The sequence below is a fragment of the Entelurus aequoreus genome, linkage group LG17 (genome assembly GCF_033978785.1).
Source record: "Entelurus aequoreus isolate RoL-2023_Sb linkage group LG17, RoL_Eaeq_v1.1, whole genome shotgun sequence".
Taxonomy (NCBI): Eukaryota; Metazoa; Chordata; class Actinopteri; order Syngnathiformes; family Syngnathidae; genus Entelurus; species Entelurus aequoreus.
Window position 1 is genome coordinate 39,071,545 of NC_084747.1, and position 22,077 is coordinate 39,093,621.

A 22,077-nucleotide genomic window follows, 5' to 3' on the forward strand; every position below is an offset into this window, starting at 1 on the left:
CCCCACTCAGTCTCAGGTCCGCATTGAGCTGGAGGGGGCGTGGCCTCCAGCTCCGGCTGGATACCGGGAGTTTGTCGGGAGAAAATCTCTGCCGGGAGGTTGTCGGGAGAGGCGCTGAATACGATTCTCCCGCTAAAAAGGGGAGGGTTGGCAAGTATGCTCAAAGTAGGTGTACTGTCATGACCTGTCGCATCACACCCTGACTTATTTTGAGTTTTTTTGTGTTTTCCTGTGCAAGTGTTTTAGTTCTTGTCTGCGCTCCTATTTTGGTGGCTTTTTCTCTTTTTTTGGTATTTTCCCGTAGCAGTTTCATGTCTTCCTTTGTGCGATATTTCCTGCATCTACTTTGTTTTAGCAATCACGAATATTTCAGTTGTTTTTATCCTGTATGTATGAGCAATATTAGCCAAATAATCCAGTTAGTTTCCTCACCTCACCAACTGTCTGCGGTGTCTTGCTTGTTAGAGCTTTGATTGCTGCAAGGTCTTGTGGGTCTGTCTTTAAACCATCAGCTGATACAAGGCAACCCACGTACCGGATTTCTTTTCTGAAGAGATTACATCTTTCAGGTCTCAATTGCACTACATGGTACTGGCGAGCCTGGAGAACTTTACGTAGTGCCTCCACATGTTCATTAAAAGTTCTTGCATAACAAATATGGGATTCAGCATTCTTCTGATGAAGGCAGTTAGGTGACGCAAGCCTTCTGCAACAAAACTTTGATTGTAGGCCTTTCCCTAGTCCAGGGATACAAAACCAGGTATAGTCCCCCAATGTGTCTGCCAGGTCTTGTATCCTGGGCAGTGGATGTCTATGAGAGACAGTCTTTTTATTCAGGAGGTGAGAGTCGATGCAAAGACGAAGGCTGTCATCTTTTTTCCTAACACAGAGGACTGGGGCATCATATGGGAACTTTGATTTGACAATCCAGCCTTTCACCAGCAGCTCCTGCACATACTTCTTGACCTCTTAAAACAGTGGTTTTGGTACTGCTGAGTATGCTCTCTGTAGAGGGATTTCATCTGTGACATTTGCAGGCCTGGGATACATCCAATCTGTCAGATGCAAAAGGTCCTGCTTCTTCACACAGCATTTTGTTAACTTTTGATTTTTGTTCATAGTCAAAGTGGTTGAAGTCGAGGGGAGTTTGCCATGGAGTTTGATTAATGTCGGCAGATCTTGCCATGGCACTGTAAACGGTCACTGTGGGCTTGGGTGTTGCAATCACTTTAACAAAGTGGATCCTGCCAAGTGCTGTTGTTTTTTGTAGAGTTAATGGATTTTTGGTAATGGCCTACAGCAGGGGTCGGCAACCTTTACCACTCAAAGAGCCATTTTGGCAAGTTTCACAAATTAAAGAAAATAATGGGAGCCACAAAAAAAAAAAAATGTTAAAATGAAAAACACTGCATACAAAGCTTAAATTGCTTTTTGCTATGTTAACCAGGGGTCTCTGACACACGCACCGGCACACACTATAACATGGAAATTTGATGTTAGTGCGGCCTGCGAGTTTTGAATGAATGGCACTTGATAGCGTCATACTTGCCAACTCTCTCACTATTTCCGGGAGACTCCAGAACATCAGAGCGTGATGGCACTGCTTTTGGCGCCCTCTACAGTCTGCCCTAACAGTGTACCTGCTCGACCACATGTAGAATGCAGCTTCAGTTTGCTCACGTAAGTGACAGCAAGGCGTACTAGGTCAGCAGCCACACAGCTTACACTGACGGTAGCCGTACAAAAACAACTTTAACACTGTTACGTTACAAATATGCGCCACACTTTGAACCCACACCACAAAAGAATGACAAACACATTTCTGGAGAACATCTGCACTGTAACACAACATAAACACAACACAACAAATACCCAGAATCCCATGCAGCACTAACTCTTCCGCTCAACCGACGCACGGAAGGGGAGGGGGTGGGGGTTGATGTGTGGGGGGGTTTGGTGGTAGCGGGGGTGTATAATCTACACCGGAAGAGTTAGGGCTGCATGGGATTCTGGATATTGGTTGTGTTGTGTTATGTTGTGTTACGGTGGGATGTTCTCCAGAAATTTGTTTTTCATTCTTTTTTGGTGTGGGTTCACAGTGTAGCGCATATTTGTAACGTAACAGTGTTAAAGTTGTTTTATACGCTACGGCTAGTGTAAGCTGTGTGGCTGATGACTACCGGTAAGTATGCTTTGCTGTCTCCTACGTGCACAAGTAAAAGCTACATACAACATGTGGCCGGGCTGGCACGCTGTTTGTAAATGCCATAGAGGACAATTACTGCAGTTCAATTAGGGCACGCCCTTAATTTAGTAATTAGAGTGAAAATAGGATTATATTTTCCCTGGGAGTTATCTAGGAGAGGCACTGAGATCCATAAATCTCCTGGGATTATCGGGGGGGTCGGCAAGTATGCAGCTGAGCCGCATCAGAGTGGTCAAAGAGCCGCATGCGGCTCCGGAGCCGCGGGTTGCCGACCCCTGGCCTACAGGTACTATTTCATAGGGTTTTGTTGAATGTTGCACTTCCATCATCCACTTCTGTCAGCTGCACATTGTTGTCATCAGGCTCAAAAAGACGACTGTGTCCGATGAACTAATGTGAGGAGGGACTTGACACTTGACCCATGTCACCTGACCTGCTGGGATGAATGTGTCCTGTATTGTTTGTTAGCCTGGATTTAGCTCACCAGTAACTCTGCGTTTTCTACTACTATCAGCATGGCGTTGCAAAGTAGAACTGTGAGCGTTGGAATTAGCTTTTCAGATTGTTCTAGTATAATTTCTTTCAAGAAATTGAAGCCCAGTATTGGTCTCTCCAGAGAAAGGCTGCTGACAAGAAAATATACAGTGATTGATTAGTTAGGGTTTTTGTTTTCCATTAGATTAACTGTGAGGGGAACCCAGCCATTTACTAGCCATTCACAACATGCACCTTAACTCTTCCTCATCAGGAAGCAGGTCATGATTGAATGGGGTGGCTGTCTTGTCTAGTTGTTTTTGTCTTGTTTCTATTACTTTGTCTTTAGTTTGACAGTGCCGTTGTGTCTCTCTTTCATTTTCAGGTTTTTCAGGGTGAAAAATGTCAGGTTGGGACGATTGCTGTAATCCAGTCACTGTTTGTCTCTTAACAGGGACCGGCTCCAGTTTCCCTGACGGATCAGTCGCCATAGCCTTCTTTAACACAGTGGAAGCAATGAGGGCAGTCAAGAAAATTTTGCTCCACCACAGCTTTATGGTTTCTCCCACTTGCGGTCTCCTTTGCTTTTTCCAGAATGAACTGCACTGTATTGTTCTGCCGCCTGTGTTTGCATGGACTGTCTCATGAGCTCAACCATACTTGTTAGTTTTTCAAGTTTTTCTGGACTGCATCGGTTTGTGGCTCTTTTTCCTCCTTTATACTAGGATACTGAGCAGCATATATTTCTGATCGAGCACTGCGCACATTTGTGAGCCTTTTACAGGTGGTGGGGCTTAGCCGTTGCTGCCTCTCCTTTTCGTCACTCATTATTTTCTTCATTTGTTTCAGGATTACTTCATCTGATGTGTAAGTGTCCAAAAGCATGGCTTTAGCTCACATTGTCATGCTTATGACCTAGGCCGGGCAGCACGGTGTAACAGGGGTTAGTGCATGTGCCTCACACTACTAAGGTCCTGGGTTCGATCTCCGGGCTCTGGGTTCTTCTGTGTGGAGTTTGCATGTTCTCCCCGTGACTACGTGGGTTCTCTCCAGGTACTCTGGCTTCCTCCCACCTCCAAAGACATGCACCTGGGGATAGGTTGATTGGCAACACTAAATTGGCCCTAGTGTGTAAATTTGTCTATCTGTGTTGGCCCTCGATGAGGTGGCAACGTGTCCAGGTTGTACCCCGCCTTCTGCCCGAATGCAGTTGAGATAGGCTCCAGCACCCCCAACGACCCCGAAAGGGAAAAGTGGTAGAAAATGGATGGATGGATGATCGAGGCCTTGATACACAGTGCGGAGAAAACCATCTTGTACTGTACTTGCAAAATACCTAACATCTGTGTCAGTGTGTTTGGACAGAAGCATGACCTTTTGTTTCAGTTCTATGACCCTACAGAGGAACTGTTGTGGCGTCTAATTGTCTTGTTGTTTGGTGCAATTGAGCTCCTGAAACAGCTCGGTGTTACTTTGCTCGCCCAAGTGGGAATTGAGATAAGCTTCTAGTGCCGTTGTTCATCAACATGTCTTTTAAAATTCCTGGTTTGATGACCCTAAGGAGAGCTCGTACCACTTATGCATCACTGAACTGTTCCTTTAAGCCTTCTTACATTTGCTGGCACACACTGTTGTAGCTGAGGTGTGACCCCTATTAACTGATCGACCCCCTTGAATCTTTAGTTCCCTGCGATGTAGGTATGAAGGCTCTCTCAAAGGGAGAAACTTGTCATGGGTTTAATGCAGGGCCGGCTCTCGATCATTTGACGCCCCAGGCGTAGATAGTATGTGACTGGGCCAGTTTGCAAAGGCAGCGCCTTCAAGGATTTATTGGCGCTCTGTACATCTTCCTGCGTCCGTGTATACAGCGGCGTTTTAGAAAGTTACAAATTTTACCTTTGGAAACCATTACCGATAATCTTGAAACAGATACCGATAATTTCCGATTTTGCTTTTTAAAGCATTTATCGACCGATAATATCCCTAGTTACAGACTATGTTGGTATATACCAGGGGTCGGCAACCCGCGGCTCCGGAGCCGCATGCGGCTCTTTGACCACTCTGATGCGGCTCAGCTGCATACCTACCGACCCTCCCGATTTTCCCAGGAGACTTACGGATCTCAGTGCCTCTCCTATATATCTCCCGGGACAAATATTCCCCAAATTTCACCCCAACAACTAAATTAAGGGTTTGCTCTATTAGCACTGCATTTATTGTCCTCTATAGCCAGCACAAACGAGCACTGAAGTTATTGTCCTCTATGGCCAGCACAAGCAGCGTGCCAGCACGGCCACATGTTGTGCGAAGAGTATACTTGCACACGTAGGAGACAGCAAGGCATACTTGGTCAACAGCCACACAGCTTACACTGACGGTGACCGTATAAAACAACTTTAACACTGTTACGTTACAAGTATGCGCCACACTGTGAACCCACACCAAAAAAAGAATGACAAACACATTTCTGGAGAACCTCCGCACCGTAACATAACATAAACACACCAAAACAAATACCCAGAATCCCATGCAGCCCTAGCTACCACCAAACTCCCCCCCCCCCCCGCCTTCCTCCGTGCGTCGGTTGAGGTGGGCGGGGTTTGGTGTAGCGGGGGGGTTAAGATATCTCATTAAAGCCTTGCCACAGTTCGTTATTGATTTCCCCCATTGTCCATACGTTTAGTATATCATATTTGAAAACTTCAAAATGGTTTGGCGCTGCGTTATCTGCCTTATTTTCGTAATTTTTTTATTGAAACTCTTATTACGCCACATCAATCGAATGCACAGCCGCAGCCCTGACTTCAGGTTGCTCTGTGGTATTGACGGATGTACAGAGGATTCCATATTTTCCTGTTCAACAATCTTTGAAATGGAACACTTGTGGACAGCCAAGAAGAATACAGAGCTAACAAACATTAATGGCACTAGTCAAAATAACGGAGGAAATTATCAGTGCAGTTAATCGTAAACTGCGTGCAGTCACAGTATTTATAGACCGAACAAAAGCATTTATTCCAATTAACCATAACATCTTAATTAACACATTAGAACAGTATGGTTCAAAGGGCTTAAACTTGGACTGAGTAAGAAGCTTATATAATAAATATGATTTATTTACTGTGATAATCAGTTTTAGACGCTCATGCAGCTCATGTGATTAATCACAAAAAATCATGGCATCATGTATTTTATGCAGGTTAATCACGCAGTTTATTTTGACTGTTCATGCTTCTTTACCTTAACGGCGGATGGTTACCTGGAAGGTTGTGTGATCAGGACAATGCATACGTCAGTCCAAAGATGAGTGAGGAGACTACAACTCTTTGCTCACTGGCAAATTTATCTTCAAAATAAACCCAGATGGAACTTTGGATAAATCTGTTACCAAGTTTTGAGCAAATAAATTAGGTGAATTTAAATAAAACATTTAAAAATGTTCCTGTATGGCATTCTAACAATTAAATTGCATTTGTGTGTTCCAAATACACACACACACCCATACACACATGCAAACACGCACGTACACGTTCACACACACAGACATACAGACACAAACACTGTGCCTCATTTCCATATTTGTCTTTGTTCCAGGCTCTGCTCCAACATCTTTTCAGGGCAGCTATGGTAGGATAGATTACAGAGTGAAAGCTTTCATTGACACACCACGCTTTACCAAAGATTACAGTACAGAGAAACCTTTCTACCTGTTGGACCCCCTCAACCTGAACAAAATTCCAGACATATGGGTAAGACATTTACTGTATTTTTATTATTATTTCCCTTTTACTCTAAAATGTATAAATATTCTATATCACGGGTCTCAAACTCAATTTACTTGGGGGCCGCTAGAGGCAGAGTCTGGGTGAGACTGGGCCTCATCTGGTATTCCACAAGAAAAGCTTGGTTTAAAAAAATGAAAACATTTTCAAATGTATTTATTTAAATTTTTTAACACAAAATAAGATAAAAAAAACCCAAAACAAATTAAGAATAAGAAATAAGTAAATAAATGTTTGGGGATGTGGAATATATTTTAATTGTACTTGGTGTAACTGTCATGTTTAGCCAACGCACAGAGAACGTCTCGATTCACGGAGAACGTCATTTCCGCAATGTGCGCCATTTCCGCTTATTTTCCCGTTCTGCAGAACGGCGGTCGAACAAATTAAATTAAATATTATGTAGTGTTCATCGTGTGAGGCAATGCAAATACCATGCAAATAGCGCGATGCAAATGAAAAAATAATGACCCACAAATAACGGTGTGACGCTATAATTGGTCCAGGTTACCGTGTACTGTTTTTGCAGAAGGACAGGTGTTGCTATGTGACTGCAGACTACATTAGGCGACAATGAGTTCCTTACTGTTCTTTTATCCCGCCGCGTACGCACCACTTTGATTTATTTTATCAGAAAGAGACATATGTACGTGTCACACCCTGTGTGACACAGTTTGGGGCAGTTTCATTGTTTTGAGTTTTTTCCTATAATAAAATAATGAAGTGACCGCTTATGTTTTTGTATTCCTGCCCAAGTTGGACGCAAAGCTGTTTTATTGCTGGTTATTGTTTGATGCTTCATGCAGCATGCTACGCTGCTGCTTGGTAAAGACCAGTCACGTCCTGTGCCTTCCTGCACGTCCCTGCTCATCGTGTTTTGTGATTATGTGTCTGAACCTTTTCTCGCAGTACATTTTTGTTCTATTGGCACTGTAGATTTAGTTTTTTTAATCACTGATGGTGAGGACGTTAAAAGACTTGTCGTACTCACCTCTCTTGTCCTCTGTGATTTTTGTGATCCGCAACAGTATGCCACGACATATACGAATGATACCCCGCTGGGTAGCAACTTTAAAAACTTTCTTTTAGAAGTGTTCTGAACACGGCGCGCTGGGACAATTGTCTGTGTGTGCCAAATAGAAACAAGACAGCCAGTCAGGCACAGAAGAAAACTCTCCATAGCAACCCGGCTGTAACTTTCACTCATTGAGAAATGTAAAACTCGCGGGCCACACACTAACAATAGACTTTCATATTAGGATAAGATGTACAAATTATTTGAATTATTCAATAATCAAAACATTATACTTCAATCTGTAATTGATTAATACAAATGGTATTGCGTACTTTATTAGACATAATCTACACTTTACCATGAAAAAAAGTAAAATGATAATTGAGGGATTTACCGCTAACTTTGTCTTTTCACTGGCTGTACTTTCACGCTTTCACACTCTTGAAAAATGCAAAAAGTAGAGTAATTATTGTTTCTTTATAAGACTGTCTTTGATTTTTCCAACAGTATATGTATGTGCCTTTTTATTTAATTTTTTAAAGAGAGAAATAAACAGATTGCGGTTTTACGTAGTACTGTATAATGACTGCTCACATGAGATACTTATCCACCAAAACTTCAGGAACTTTAGGTTCCTGGAACTATACGTTTTTGTAGAACTGTGGTTTGTTTCCACCGCATTTCACAGTTTAGGGTAGTTTATACAAATGAGCCCGATGACATATGGATGAGTAGTACAGTAAATTTCTGAATTGACACCATGTAGCTAAACAGACAAAAAGGAACAAGATACAAAACTATATGATTTAAAAACAGATTGTACCAAATTTTACATAAAAAGTCAGTCTTTTGTCCACAGTGTCCAACAGTCAGAAAGCCGTACCCTCAGTAAATGATGAATTAATGAAGGTCAGGCAAGTCCTTATAATCCATTTCAGCTGTAAATAACAATATAGAAATAATAAATGTCAGTGTTTATCACACAACATAAACAACAGATTCAGAGTTAACCTGTTAGCATTATTGTAGCATTCGGTTCACTAGGGTTGAAGCTATAACTACTGTACACAAATGGCGTTTCACTGACGACTTAAAATTTTATGTGATTTACCTTAGTTCCACTCAATTACTGCCTCCTCTTTTTCACATTTATCTTTTAATAACTGTGTCACAGTCCCAATGAAGACCTGGAGTTGCCGCTTCAAAACACTTTTTTACCCCGATGGTTTTTGGTGGATAAGCGGGGTGGGGGGGGGGGGGGGTATTTTATTTACCAGGGTAAATGGGAAAGTGCTTGTAAAAGTTCCTGCGGTGGAAAGAGGCATCAGGGTGTAGATCTGTAGTCTCTATGGTGATTCTGCCACAGTTAATAAAGTAACTTATAAAAAGAATACAGTCGGAGTATGTTATGTATATTTTCTCATATCATTACATAACGTCCCATAAACACCATTGCACAAATAAGCACACCTGTAATGGTACAGTGGAGAAGGAGACGGCCCTGAGACCGGGGCGTCGCTTAGCCTTTGTGTTTATTAGTACAAGAATATGACGTGTGAAACTAACCAAAATGTGTGGTGTGCGCCTATGTGCTGTAATTAACTGAAGAGTGTTACCGGCAAGTGTTGAAGGTGCGTGTTGCGAAGGATGTGGAAGTCCAGAGAGGGCAAGGCAGGCTCGGAAGTCCGTGGGCAGGCGAGAAGTCGAGATCCGGGAAGGCAGCAAGAAGTCCAGGGGAAATCCGGGGAGAAGAGACGCACAGCTTGAATCCAGGGAACAGAGAGAAGCTGTGGGACGACAAAACAGGACAAAACACAATGAGCACAGAGGAGGGGAAACACGTAGAGCAAGTAGGCACATGGAAGGAGGGCTAGAGACGTGTGGGCTTACTGTACAAATACAAGTAGCTACGTTCTGTCATTGGAACGCAGGACGCGCTGGTCTAAATAGTGTGCGGCGTCCTCATCAGTGTCAGGTGTGTTGATTGCAGAGTGAGCGCAGCCGCGCAGGGGCACGGCCGCAGAAGGAGAGGAACGCCCGTGGGCATGTACTGAGGTGCGCTCACAGGAGCGCACTGAAGATGGGTCAAATGCAGAGGATAATCTCACCACACCTAGTGTGTACCTAAAAACCTAAAATCTGAGCACCGGCAAGTGCTTGAGCCGTAACACCATTGAGAAGTGAAAATGAGTGTTTATTGAATAACAAGTTCAAATCTTTAATCGTTGAAATGAAATCTGTGGTGACTGGCTAGTTGTTTGATAGCAACTACACTAGCATGTCATGTAAGCGGCGAGAGTGTACAGGTGATCAAGTCTGTGCTGAGTAGATGCACAGAGGCCTCTACAGACAAGAAGTTTCTTTTGCTAGTTACTGTGATTTTTAAACACAAGTTGTTGTTCAAAATGTGTCATTTGAGCATTTTGTCCTGTGCACAAGGAGTGAAGACAGTCACAGAAAGGAGCAGAAATACAACAGTGAGGAATGTGGACCTCTGACTAAAGAGAGTAGGCCACTGCAGAAATTTTCGGGAGTGGGGTAGATTCAACCATGGAGAGATGCTGGATGTAGTCGGGAACGGTTAGCATGATAGCTAGTGGCAGCCGAGGAATGTAAGCTGACGAGTAAGCATTAGGTAAAGGCTCAGGAATACTGATTTGTTGTATCTGACCCAGTTGAAGCTTTTCATTAGTGAGTGTATTAGGGGTTTTCTTTTCTTTTCTTGGACGGAGACACGACACACAAACAGCCCCAGCGTCCTCACCTGTCAACCTTAAAAAAATATCACACGCTGTCTGTAAAGGCTGTCCATCCTCAGCAGGTCAGGTCTGCCCCATAAAGAGGGCCAGTTATAGATAGTTATATAGCCCTGTTAGCTGCAAAAATTATCCAGCCACCTGTTAAGCAGGACTAATCTGCTATATTTTTCATCATCGCTCCTTGCAGGCAGAGACCAGACACAATTACTCGATGCAGAGCCATCTTCCTAGCAAGATTACAAGTCATACTTTTTTCTTCTTCTTTGTAATCTCAGATTGCCTTATCCAGGTGTAGTTGGAGTTTAAGTGTAAAACAATATTCGAGTAGCTAGTATTGTGGTTAGCCTGCCGTAAGTTTCTAGGAATCTTGCGAGTCAGCCTCCTAACGTGAGCTCCAATGTCGGGTGCTCTGGGCTACGAAATTCACATTATCTTGACTGTTTTACTAAATTTTATGTTGCGGGTGATGGAGTCACCTAAAACTAAAGTGTGGTGGCTGGTAGACTGGAATATAGGAGTAGCTATTCAGCTAAATTTGTTATGCGTCATAACCGACTCATTGTAGTAAGCAGACTGCTAGGGCTAATGTTAACCGTGCTAGTTAGCCAAATATGGCTAACGCTCGCAAGCGTGTCCACTCCATCTAAAGTTACATTGTTATGTTGTTGCTCTAACTAGCAGGCACATCCTTCTAGCAGGAACAACCTTTCAATGAGAAAGGTGCATGAGGTACACAAAGCCATACTTGCGTCTTTTTTCTCCACCGAGTCAAGTTTCTTGCTGTTTTCGGAGTGGTAGTAACCAGGGCTAGCACAGCAAAGATAGTGTTGCGTCGGACCAGTTCTTCCTCTAAGGGAATCTAAATTAATGGTCATTCCCAAGTTCTTTCGATGACATATGCTGAGTAAGAAGGACCCTCAAGACAGAATTGGAATATTTTCAAGTTTATACTAAAGCTTTAGGAGTTCAACACAACCAATACATTCACATCGGCTGCTCCAGTTGATCTGACACTCAAACAAAAGAGCCCACTTCTTACACATGAAGAAAGCCCCCACCTGTCCGGAAAGGAATACAGGCTCATTGTTCTACTACAGATAAGATATAAGGGAGTACTCCAACTCCTACATTCCAAGTCTTCAAGGTAACACACACAGTTTACTTGCGGACATAAAATGAAAAAATAGAAAGAGTACAAATGGAAAAACACTAGCTGTTTCAAACATGACTATGAATAAAGAAATAACTCTTAAACATATATATATGCATTCTCCACAATAGCTTGAAGGTGTGAAGTGGTGAAATTAAAAGAGAAGATGCTTTGTATAATTAAATAAGACAAACACATTTTAAAGGAGGGGTACAGAGGGCCAAAAAAGCATTTAAAGAAGCACACTTAATAACAAAATAGCACCGTGCACAGCCGAGGACCTCAACACGAGACAATTTGCCCTTATGGGCCCTGATTTTTTTATTTTGCAATTCATTTTGCGCTGAGTGTGTGTCTGTTTGCGTGCACCCAAAATCGATTTTGTCAATTATTGATCGATAACTTAAAATTGTTGCAATATCGATTTGCAGCGTATTTCAATTCCCCCACCCTGCCCCCTGTTATTCTTGTGTGTGAAGCAGCAGTATCACCCTATGATAACATTAGCTTCCAACTCTGCGAGCCATGAAGATTCAGCAATAGAGCTTATTGCAACTGTTGTTGGCAAAGAGGAGGCCACAGCGCACAGCCCTGGACACAAAAAATCCCCTGAAGAGGATCCAGGGGAATCAGGCTCCCCATTTAGCCAGACAGCAGCTTTCCCAGACAGCAGCGAATCACCAGCTTAATCAGAACAGGCCTCAGGTTGCCAGGAGCTAGCTATCCTCAAAAGTCAAAGCAGCAGAGGTGTCGGCAAGTGAACTCATCAAGCCCCCACACCTCTCAACCACATTCAACTGTATGTGAATGTCGAGTCTGTAGTTAAAACCTGGAGAATACAGTAGACCACAGTAGTCCCACGGTTGCTTGGTGCCGAGACTGATGCCAAAGTCCCCCCAGATCCCATAGGTCTACTGTGCTTTTAAAAGTAAGGGGCACAGCATCAGTAACAGTTCAACAGGAGGTTAAGGGGGACTGGGAAGAAAAGAGTGGGGACATGGTTGACCAATATTGGTCTGATGACTGGCTGTTCTTGGCCCTTTCCTCTTACTCCCTGTAAGCGTGTCTGCTGTGATAGTGTGCCTAAATTTCAAATGGGTATCGTTTGCATTTTAACCAATACTAGTACCAAATGGGTCATTTTAAAGTGTTAAACAATATTTAAGTTTATTTATTTAAAACAATTATTTCTTTATCAATTTGGAATTTTGTGACATTGAAGTTGACAAAGTGAACCTATTCAAAAATAAGAAATTAAATCCACAATTCATTGTCATAATTATTGCGTCTTGAATGTATAAAAACAACCTGCCTATGTAATACCGATTCTCATAATCCCGGAGGTTCCTGAATTCACCTCGCTCATCGTTACTGTCACTGGTGCATAATGAGGAAGTGCTTTGTTGTTGTGGCTACAGGCTAGTGCTATAGTGTTATGAGGGCTGCTGGTGGCATGGTATGGTCGGCAAAGATGAAAAAGAGTGTCAGACAATGTGTGCTTTTGTCAGGACATTACAGTACAGTGGTACCTCGACCTTAAAGGCCTACTGAAATGAAATTTTCTTATTTAAACGGGGATAGCAGATCCATTCTATGTGTCATACTTGATCATTTCGTGATATTGCCATATTTTTGCTGAAAGGATTTAGTAGAGAACATCGACGATAAAGTTTGCAACTTTTGGTCGCTGATAAAAAAAAGCCTTGCCTGTACCGGAAGTAGCGTGACGTCGCAGGTTGAAGGGCTCCTCACATTTCCCATTGTTTACACCAGAAGCGATAGCGATTCGCACCGAGAAAGCGACGATTACCCCATTAATTTGAGCGAGGATGAAAGATTTGTGGATGAGAAACGTGAGAGTGAAGGACTAGAGTGCAGTGCAGAACTTTCTTTTTTCGCTCTGACCGTAACTTAGGTACAAGGTCTCTTTGGATTCCACACTTTCTCCTTTTTCTATTGTGGATCACGGATTTGTATTTTAAACCACCTCGGATACTATATCCTCTTGAAAATGAGAGTCGAGAACGCGAAATGGACATTCACAGTGACTTTTATCTCTAAGACAATACATCGGTGAAGCACTTTAGCTACGGAGCTAACGTGATAGCATCGGGCTTAACTGCAGATAGAAACAAAATAAATAAGCCCCTGACAGGAAGGATAGACAGAAGATCAACAATACTATTAAACTTTTAATTTTCCTGAGGGAACTCTCCTGAAGGAATCAATAAAGTACTATCTATCTAAAACCCTGGACCTGAACTACACGGTTAATGCTTTCCAGCCTGGCGAAGCTTAACAATGCTGTTGCTAACGACGCCATTGAAGCTAATTTAGCAACGGGACCTCACAGAGCTATGCTAAAAACATTAGCTATCCACCTACGCCAGCCCTCATCTGCTCATCAACACCCGTGCTCACCTGCGTTCCAGCGATCGACGGCGCGACGAAGGACTTCACCCGATCATCGATGCGGTCGGCGGCTAGCGTCGGATAGCGCGTCAGCTATCCAACTCAAAGTCCTCCTGGCTGTGTTGCTGCAGCCAGCCGCTAATACACCGATTCCACCTACAGCTTTCTTCTTTGAAGTCTCCATTGTTCATTAAACAAATTGCAAAAGATCCACCAACACAGATGTCCAGAATACTGTGGAATTTTGCGATGAAAACAGAGCTGTTTGTATTGGGATACAATGTGTCCCAATACTTCCGCTTCAACCATTGACGTCACGCGCAAACGTCATCATATCTAGATGTTTTCAACCGGGAAATTTAAAATTGCACTTTATAAGTTAACCCGGCCGTATTGGCATGTGTTGCAATGTTAAGATTTCATCATTGATATATAAACTATCAAACTGCGTGGTCGGTAGTAGTGGGTTTCAGTAGGCCTTTAACTAATGTTTTCCAATGGTTGTAAAAAAAAGTTTGTTGGATGTTTTTGGGCAGATCTTATGGGGTTCACTGTGGCATTTGTTATGCCAGCTAGGGTTTGGAGGCTCGTAACTCAAGTTGTGCTTGAAACTTCAAGTTAGAGTTCAAATAACAAAAAGCCAAGAGACCGCTCATATAATAAAATAATATTAAGTTGAGGTACTCTTAATTTGAGCTACCACTGAGCTACCACACAAGACGGTATTTGCACAATATCACCGTTAGCACTTGTTGCATGTTCCTGAGTTTGCATTCATTTAGCACCAAAATCAGGCAACGATAGCTGCTTTGTTTTTCGTTCTGGTCACCACTGTTTGCGTCGGCACCGGGGCCATTGTGGAACCAAGGTTTGGTACCATCCCTAAATATGTAGTGGAAATCAATACAATCAATTAGCATGTTAGCTCGGTGTGCATTTAAGCAAGGTGTGTTTTAATGCTAGGAAAACGCAGCGTGATCGATTGATGTCAGACCTGTCAAGTGTCAACTGATGCTATCTCTCTTCAGAGGAACTTTATGGCTTATTATATTACATACATTTTTCACATTTTTCAGTGGATTAATATTCACCTTTGAATTATTAGATTCCTACGACGACATTTGACAAAGCGCAGTCGGATTCGGTTGCGAGTAAAGCATAATCAAAATTAAACAAATTCTTATTAGTGTGCGTAAAGGACTTTTGAAGAGGAAATATGTCGAAAGTTGTGTGTGGTGCTGCTTCCTTATGTGTGACTATTCCTAGCTGATGATCAGATCCTGCGGGTGCCTTTTTTTTATGCGTAGCAGCACCTGAAGTGAATATGTCAGCGAGTTATAATTCTGATGGTCAGCTGGATAGAAAAAAATACAGATAGCCGTATCATTTGCCAACAGCCTTAACGGTCCTCCTCAACCAACCCAATTAGAAACTGGTACCAAAAAATGCCGGTTGCGTTGTGGAGGAAACAGTGAAGGGGGAGAGGACAGCACTCCGCCCACTCAACTGCACGGCTTATCTCCTTGGCAGGCAAGGCCCTCTTGACCCGAGAGCCCGTCGCCACCACCAAAGATCACCACCAGCAGACACTACAGAAAGCCACGTTTTATGTTGTAAAGAAAGAATATTTTAGACTTTATGGATTTGAAACAACTTATCTTCCTAAGGCTGGGTCATCCCTTTGGCCTTTACCTACCACTGAAGGGTTTCAGTCACTTTAGAAGGGCTCACCATCTTGCAAAGTCTGTAAACACTTGAAAGTTAGGCTGCCAGTTAAATATGGTTTGTCAGATAATAAAGGAGTTTGCATCTAATTAAAACCAATACCTGGCAGGTATATCAAAGTGTTTTCCAAATATATTATATAGTGTAATATTTTAAACTGTACTTCAGTTTAAAATATTAATTTGAAGTACTACAAAATTGTGGGTTGTTCTCTACTTTTGGTCCCCAGTGTATATTTCATGTGCCACTAGGTATGGGTAATGTTCACATTTTAACCAAGACGATGCCTGGGAGTCGATACAGATACCAATTTTCGGTACTTTTGGGATTAGTAATAAACATTGTTTTGGAAAATAAAATAAAATGTTTATTGTGACATAAAAAATTGCTGATTATAATAAGTGCTGTCCAATTGTTATATTTTGTTTTATTATTGTTATATTATCATTTGTAAGCAAGACATTAAGTTGCAATTACAGTTGCACGACCAAGACGTTAGATAGCAGCGGTCTATACTTTATGGTGTTTTTTTTTTGATTGTACCCTTGATTGAAACATGCATCTTATTTGTAATTTTTATTAACATTTCGGATGTGGTAAAAATCACCAAGTAAATTTGCTAATGCTAATCAATATCATGTCAATAGCAAAGCCAATGTATATTAGCATCAAGCTTGCACATATTTGGACAATTGGAGCCTTACTTAACGTATGTAGGAGCGTTTTTTTAGTTTTTTTTTTTTTTTTTTTTTTTTTTTCATTGAAAATTGCAACATTACAAAGAGGTAGTATCGCAGAGTCTGTTCTCTCAGCAGAGTGATCGGCAAGTTCCATAGTGCAACCAGGTACTGTAATATGGCACAGATGGATTTTACTTGAATCGGTGCCTCGTAGGACAGGCAGGATTTGGTCAGTGCCGAAAAAGTACCTTATTTGGTACCCATCCCTAGTCCTGCTAGTCCTGATATTAGTCTAAACTAATGTAATAAATATGCTTTTATGTCTGGTATAATATAAAATTAAATTGGCACACTGTCTTAGGTTAAATTTAACAACCAGTAATACTGTATATGTCACTAACGTATGGAATATCTTCATTTTGTATGCAGGGGACCTGCGCTTCTTCAGTGACCCAGGAGTTCAATTACATGCTATTAAAAACTGGAACAGTGATCCTGAAAGCCCAAACAGACATGAAGGGTTATACACCAGGACAGATTATACAACTGTCAGCCACCATCCACAACAAGTCTGAAAAGAGGACAAGCAACATAAATGCCAGCCTGGTGCAGGTAAACATTTATCTAAGTGTATTATACACACTCTTGCTAAGTTTTTACAGAGGAGTTCAGCTAACCAAACTACAGTTGAAAATTGTACTGTATATGCAAATTGGTTTAATTTTCAGGTGTCAAGGTAGCAGTATTTGTGTCCTCTCCATACTGTAATATGTGACATTATTGCCAGCTGGACACCTCCAAGTGAGTTAAAAATTACGTAAAACGTGTTTGGCAATGGGAGCTAGCCGATTTGCCTGCTAGCGTTTAAAAGCTAAATGTTACAGTAGTTTTCCTCTTAAAGAAATGTGAATCTCTTGAAAGATGGCACAATATCTGTGTGGTGGGTCTCCCTCAGGGCTGTGAAAGCCCTCGTTCCACTGAGTTTACATCTTAGCTCCTGAAGGATTTGCTTGGACTCGATGATAGGCCAATTTTGAATAGAGCGGGACCGAAAGATGGCGTGCTTCTGCGGCCACTTGTTGTCAGAGGGAATTTATTTCAAACTCGCAACCAGATTCTGTGCCGAGCTGGAGAAGCTTCCCCACTCTCCTGGATGGACAGGAGGATCTCGATCGTTCACAACTTTATTCTGATCGTGGCTTGGAAACGGACTGCCTTTGCTCCGGTGAAGAAGTTGTACTCCTGCCCCAGCATGAGGTTTAAGCTTCTCTATCCAGCGACGTTACGGATCGCCCTGCCCAACGGCGAGACCCACAGGTTCGATGACCCAACAAAGGCAGCAGACTTTGTGGGCAAAAACATTAAAATGGGATTGCTTCAGATTCGTTCGAGGAACCATGCTAGCTTGCCGCCGCCATTTTGGAGCTAGAATACTACAAAACCCAGAAGCGTGAGATATCTTGCTTTTCTTATCAGAATCAGAATAGTTTTTATTGCCATTTTACCACAGACTTGCATTTTTGTACACTGTTTACATGATGTTTGCACCTTTTTGCTATGACCCAGTCAAACAGTGACGCCCAGCGGGTGTGGTATTAGGTTTACCAGTTTTAATTGAAAAGGGCTTAATAATTCTATAAAACGAAGTAAGATATTACATCATCTTCAACATCTAAGCACCAAGGTAATCTTCTTGCAGGAGATTCATCTTAAACCTTATGATCACTTGAGGCTGAGGAGAGGACGGATAGGACAGACCTACCACTCTTCATTTTCAGGCAAATTGAAGGAAGTTGCTATTTTGCTACATAAATCTGTTCCTTTTGTACACTTGAATAGTATTTCTGACCCTAATGGGAAGTATGTTATCGTCATTGGCCATATTTCCAACACACCAGTAGCTCCTGGGATGTCGGCCTCAGTACTGTGAGAGGCGCTGAAGAATAAATTGACTACTTTGAAACAACGCATTTCTCTATTAGACAACTTTGACCCTACTTCTCAAAACCCATACGTTTATAAGGAAAGGCTCTCTCTACAGGCAGAACTTGATGTCCTTGCGACAGACCGTCCTACTGAACAAATGCTCCTACTGAACAAACGCTCAACCAAGCTTCAATTTATCTCCTCTTGAAAAAAGGCAAGGACCCTTTGTCATGCATTCAGGCTAGTATCGTTCAATTAGCCTGTTAAAAGTGGATTTAAATGTATCATCTAAACTGCTGGCTTTATGTCTGGATATTACTCTCTCTTCTATTATTAATGCGGATCAAACCGGGTTGATTCGGAAAAGCACCTCAAAACTTTAGGTTTTACTACTGGGCCACCAACATTAAAATTCTTAAATATTGACTGCAATTACAAAGCATTTGATCCCCCTTTCTTATGGCTGGTTATGGAGGCTAACTCAACCGAACCAGTATCTCTTAGGGCTCTGGTTCAGTCTCCCATCTCATCTTGTACTTCTGCTTTTACAAAAAATCCAATCGTAAAAACCTTATTCAGAATTGGGTTTCAGTTTAAGAGCTATTTTGGTTTACAGACTATTTCTAGTTTTGCACCCATCACAGCAAATCATTATTTCCTTCCCTCTCTTGTTGATAGTGCCTTTTTTAAATGGTCAAGTTTGGGGTTCACAACATTTAAGATGTATACATTGTATACTGTAGAGGTCGTTCCCTACCCGTTCCCCTGATATTACATCAGGAGTCAGTTGTGCAGTTTCACCAAACCTTTAATCACCATGTGTTTCAATTTATAATTTTCAGTACAATCTTTTCAGATCTGTCTCTCTCTCTCCTTCTCCTCCGCTGGCCGCTCACTGTTAAAGACAACAGATGATCAGATTATCACGTACCACCTGCGAAATCTAATCACCTGCCAGCTGCGTCTCGCCGTCCCGCACATGCCCCGCCCCTAGTCGACGGCGCTCCGCCCTCAACACCATCGACTGAGGCGGTGACCTTTTGCTCCTGCAGTGCGCTAATCACAACCTCTCCCCACATACCTCCACCGCCAGACTTAGGCCGGGACATCATCCGGCCGCGCCAACTCCCCCCCCCCACTCCCGCCTGAGAGCGGGAGAGGAAGTCTGCCACGGCCATCTGCGCCCCCGGCCTATGGATCACTCTGAAATTGTAGGGTTGTAAAGCGAGATACCACCGGGTGATCCGCGCGTTAATGAATAAATGATAAATGGGTTATACTTGTATAGCGCTTTTCTACCTTCAAGGTACTCAAAGCGCTTTGACAGTATTTCCACATTCTCCCATTCACACACTGATGGCGGGAGCTGCCATGCAAGGCGCTAACCAGCAGCCATCAGGAGCAAGGGTGAAATGTCTTGCCCAAGGACACAACGGACGTGACTAGGATGGTAGAAGGTGGGGATTGAACCCCAGTAACCAGCAACACTCCGATTGCTGACACGGCCACTCTACCAACTTTGCCACGCCGTCCCCGCGTTGGCATCCTTCATGTGGTGGAGCCACTGGAGGGGCTTGTGGTCCGAGCAGAGGCTGAACGGGCGTCCCAGCAGATAGTACCGGAGGGCACCGACCGCCCACCGGATGGCGAGGCACTCCCTTTCCACCGTGCTGTATCTGGCCTCCCTTTCCGATAACTTTCTGCTGATGTACAGGACCGGGTGGTCGGTGCCCCCCCCGCTGCTGGGATAAAACGGCTCCCAGTCCTCTGCCCGACGCGTCCGCCTGCAAACAAAATGGGATAGAAAAATCAGGCATGCGCAGTACCGGCTCCTCGCAAAGTGCTTTCCTCACCTTCTCGAATGCCTGCTGGCACTGCCCCGTCCACTGGACCAGATCTGGAGCACCTTTTCGGGTGAGGTCAGTTAGTGGGCTGGTCAGATCCGCAAACCGGGGAATGAACTTCCGGTAGTAGCCCACCAACCCTAAAAACTGCCTCACCTCCTTTTTCGTCTTCGGGGTCGGGCAGGCCGCAACTGCTGCGGTTTTTTCTACCTGAGGCCGCACCTGACCTTCCCCCAAGTGGTACCCCAGATACTGTACCTCCCTCCGGCCAACCGCGCACTTCGCCGGGTTGGCGGTGAGCCCTGCCCGCCTCAGGGACCCTCTGCACATGCTCCGCCCAGCTGTTCCCCTGGATGATGACATCATCCAGATAGGCGGCAGCATATGCAGCGTGGGGCCGCAGCACCCGGTCCATGAGTCTCTGGAATGTGGCGGGCGCACCGAACAAGCCGAACGGAAGGGTCACGAATTGGTATAAACCTTCCGGAGTGGAGAATGCCGTCTTTTCCTTAGACTCTGAAGACAAGGGAATCTGCCAGTAGCCCTTAGTCAAATCCAGTGTCGTAAAAAACCGAGCAGTGCCCAGGAGCTCGTCGACCCGGGGCATTGGATAGGCGTCAAAACGTGACACATCATTTACCTTGCGGTAGTCCACACAGAACCGCACAGACCCATCTTTCTTCCCCACCAAAACTATGGGGCTGCACCACGCACTGTGTGACTCTTCTATCACTCCCAATTCCAGCATGGCTTTTAATTCTTCCCGAACTACTTTGCGCTTGTGTTCAGGCAGCCTATAGGGCCGAGACCTCACCGTCACGCCTGGGCTGGTCTCTATGTGATGCTGGGTGAGAGTCGTGCGGCCTGGCAGGGGGGAGAACACGTCAGCAAAATGCTGCTGCAATTTGGCCACGTCTTCTTTCTGTGACGGCGTCAGATGATTATCACAGCGGAGCGGAAAGGGCCGGGGGGAGGGGGGAACCTCCGGCCCCAGCTCCTCGCCCTCCGCTATCGCCGTCACCATGGAGACAGGCTCCGCTTCCCTCCAACCTTTTAGTAGGTTGAGGTGGTATATTTGTGTTGCCCCACCCCGGTCAGACCGCCTGACCTCGTAATCCACGTCACCTACTCGTCGTGTGACCACAAAGGGTCCCTGCCACCTGGCGAGTAATTTGGAGCTGGATGTTGGGATTAATACAAGTACTTTCTCTCCCGGTGAAAATTGTTTGAGTTTCGTCCCGTTGTTATACAGGCGCTGCTGACGTTCTTGGGCTTGGAGCAAATTCTCACGTGACAAGTGCCCCAAAGTGTGGAGTTTTGCTCTCAAGTCCATGACGTACTGAATTTCATCTTTACTGGGGCTTGGACCTTCCTCCCAGCTTTCTTTAACTAGGTTCAGTACCCCGTGCGGCTTCCTGCCGAACAACAGTTCAAATGGAGAAAATCCTGTTGAGGCCTGAGGAACCTCCCGCACTGCAAATAACAGGGGATCCAACCATTTATGCCAATTTGGTTTGTCCTCGTGTACGAACTTCCAGATCATGGATTTCAAGGTTCTATTCAACCGCTCTACCAGCCCATCCGTCTGCGGGTGGTAAACGCTGGTCCGAATAGATTTGATCCCCAATAATCCGTACAGCTCCTTTAACGTGCGTGACATAAAGGACGTGCCCTGGTCAGTTAGAATCTCTTTCGGGATTCCAACTCGGGAGATAACTTGAAATAGTGCCTGCGCGACACTCTTTGCAGAGATGGAGCGCAGCGGCACGGCTTCGGGATAGCGCGTTGCATAATCCACCAGGACTAGTGCAAAGCGATATCCCTGGGTGCTCGGGTGAAATGGTCCGACGAGGTCCATGCCAATTCGCTCAAACGGGACCTCTATGAGTGGTAATGGCAGCAAAGGTGCTCTAGGGGTGGCCACGGGGTTGACTAGTTGACAGTCCGGGCAGGCCGCGCACCAGCGGCGCACGTCTGCCCGAATGCCTGGCCAATAGAACCGGACCATTTTTTTATCATAACCCATGTGACCGGCCATCGGGTTAAAATGCGCCGCCTGGAAAATAATTTCCCGACGGCTTTTTGGCACCAACAATTGGGTGAT

At 44.0% G+C, this 22,077-nt stretch overlaps 1 protein-coding gene across 1 annotated transcript in view; it reads left to right on the plus strand.

Moving 5' to 3' along the window:
- Positions 1-22,077, plus strand: part of arrdc1a (arrestin domain containing 1a) — a 90,738-nt gene that overhangs the window by 25,137 nt on the left and 43,524 nt on the right. The window contains exons 4-5 of the mRNA XM_062024250.1: positions 6,275-6,429; positions 16,633-16,815. Coding sequence (XP_061880234.1) covers positions 6,275-6,429; positions 16,633-16,815 — 338 coding nt within the window. The remainder of the gene's footprint in view (positions 1-6,274; positions 6,430-16,632; positions 16,816-22,077) is intronic.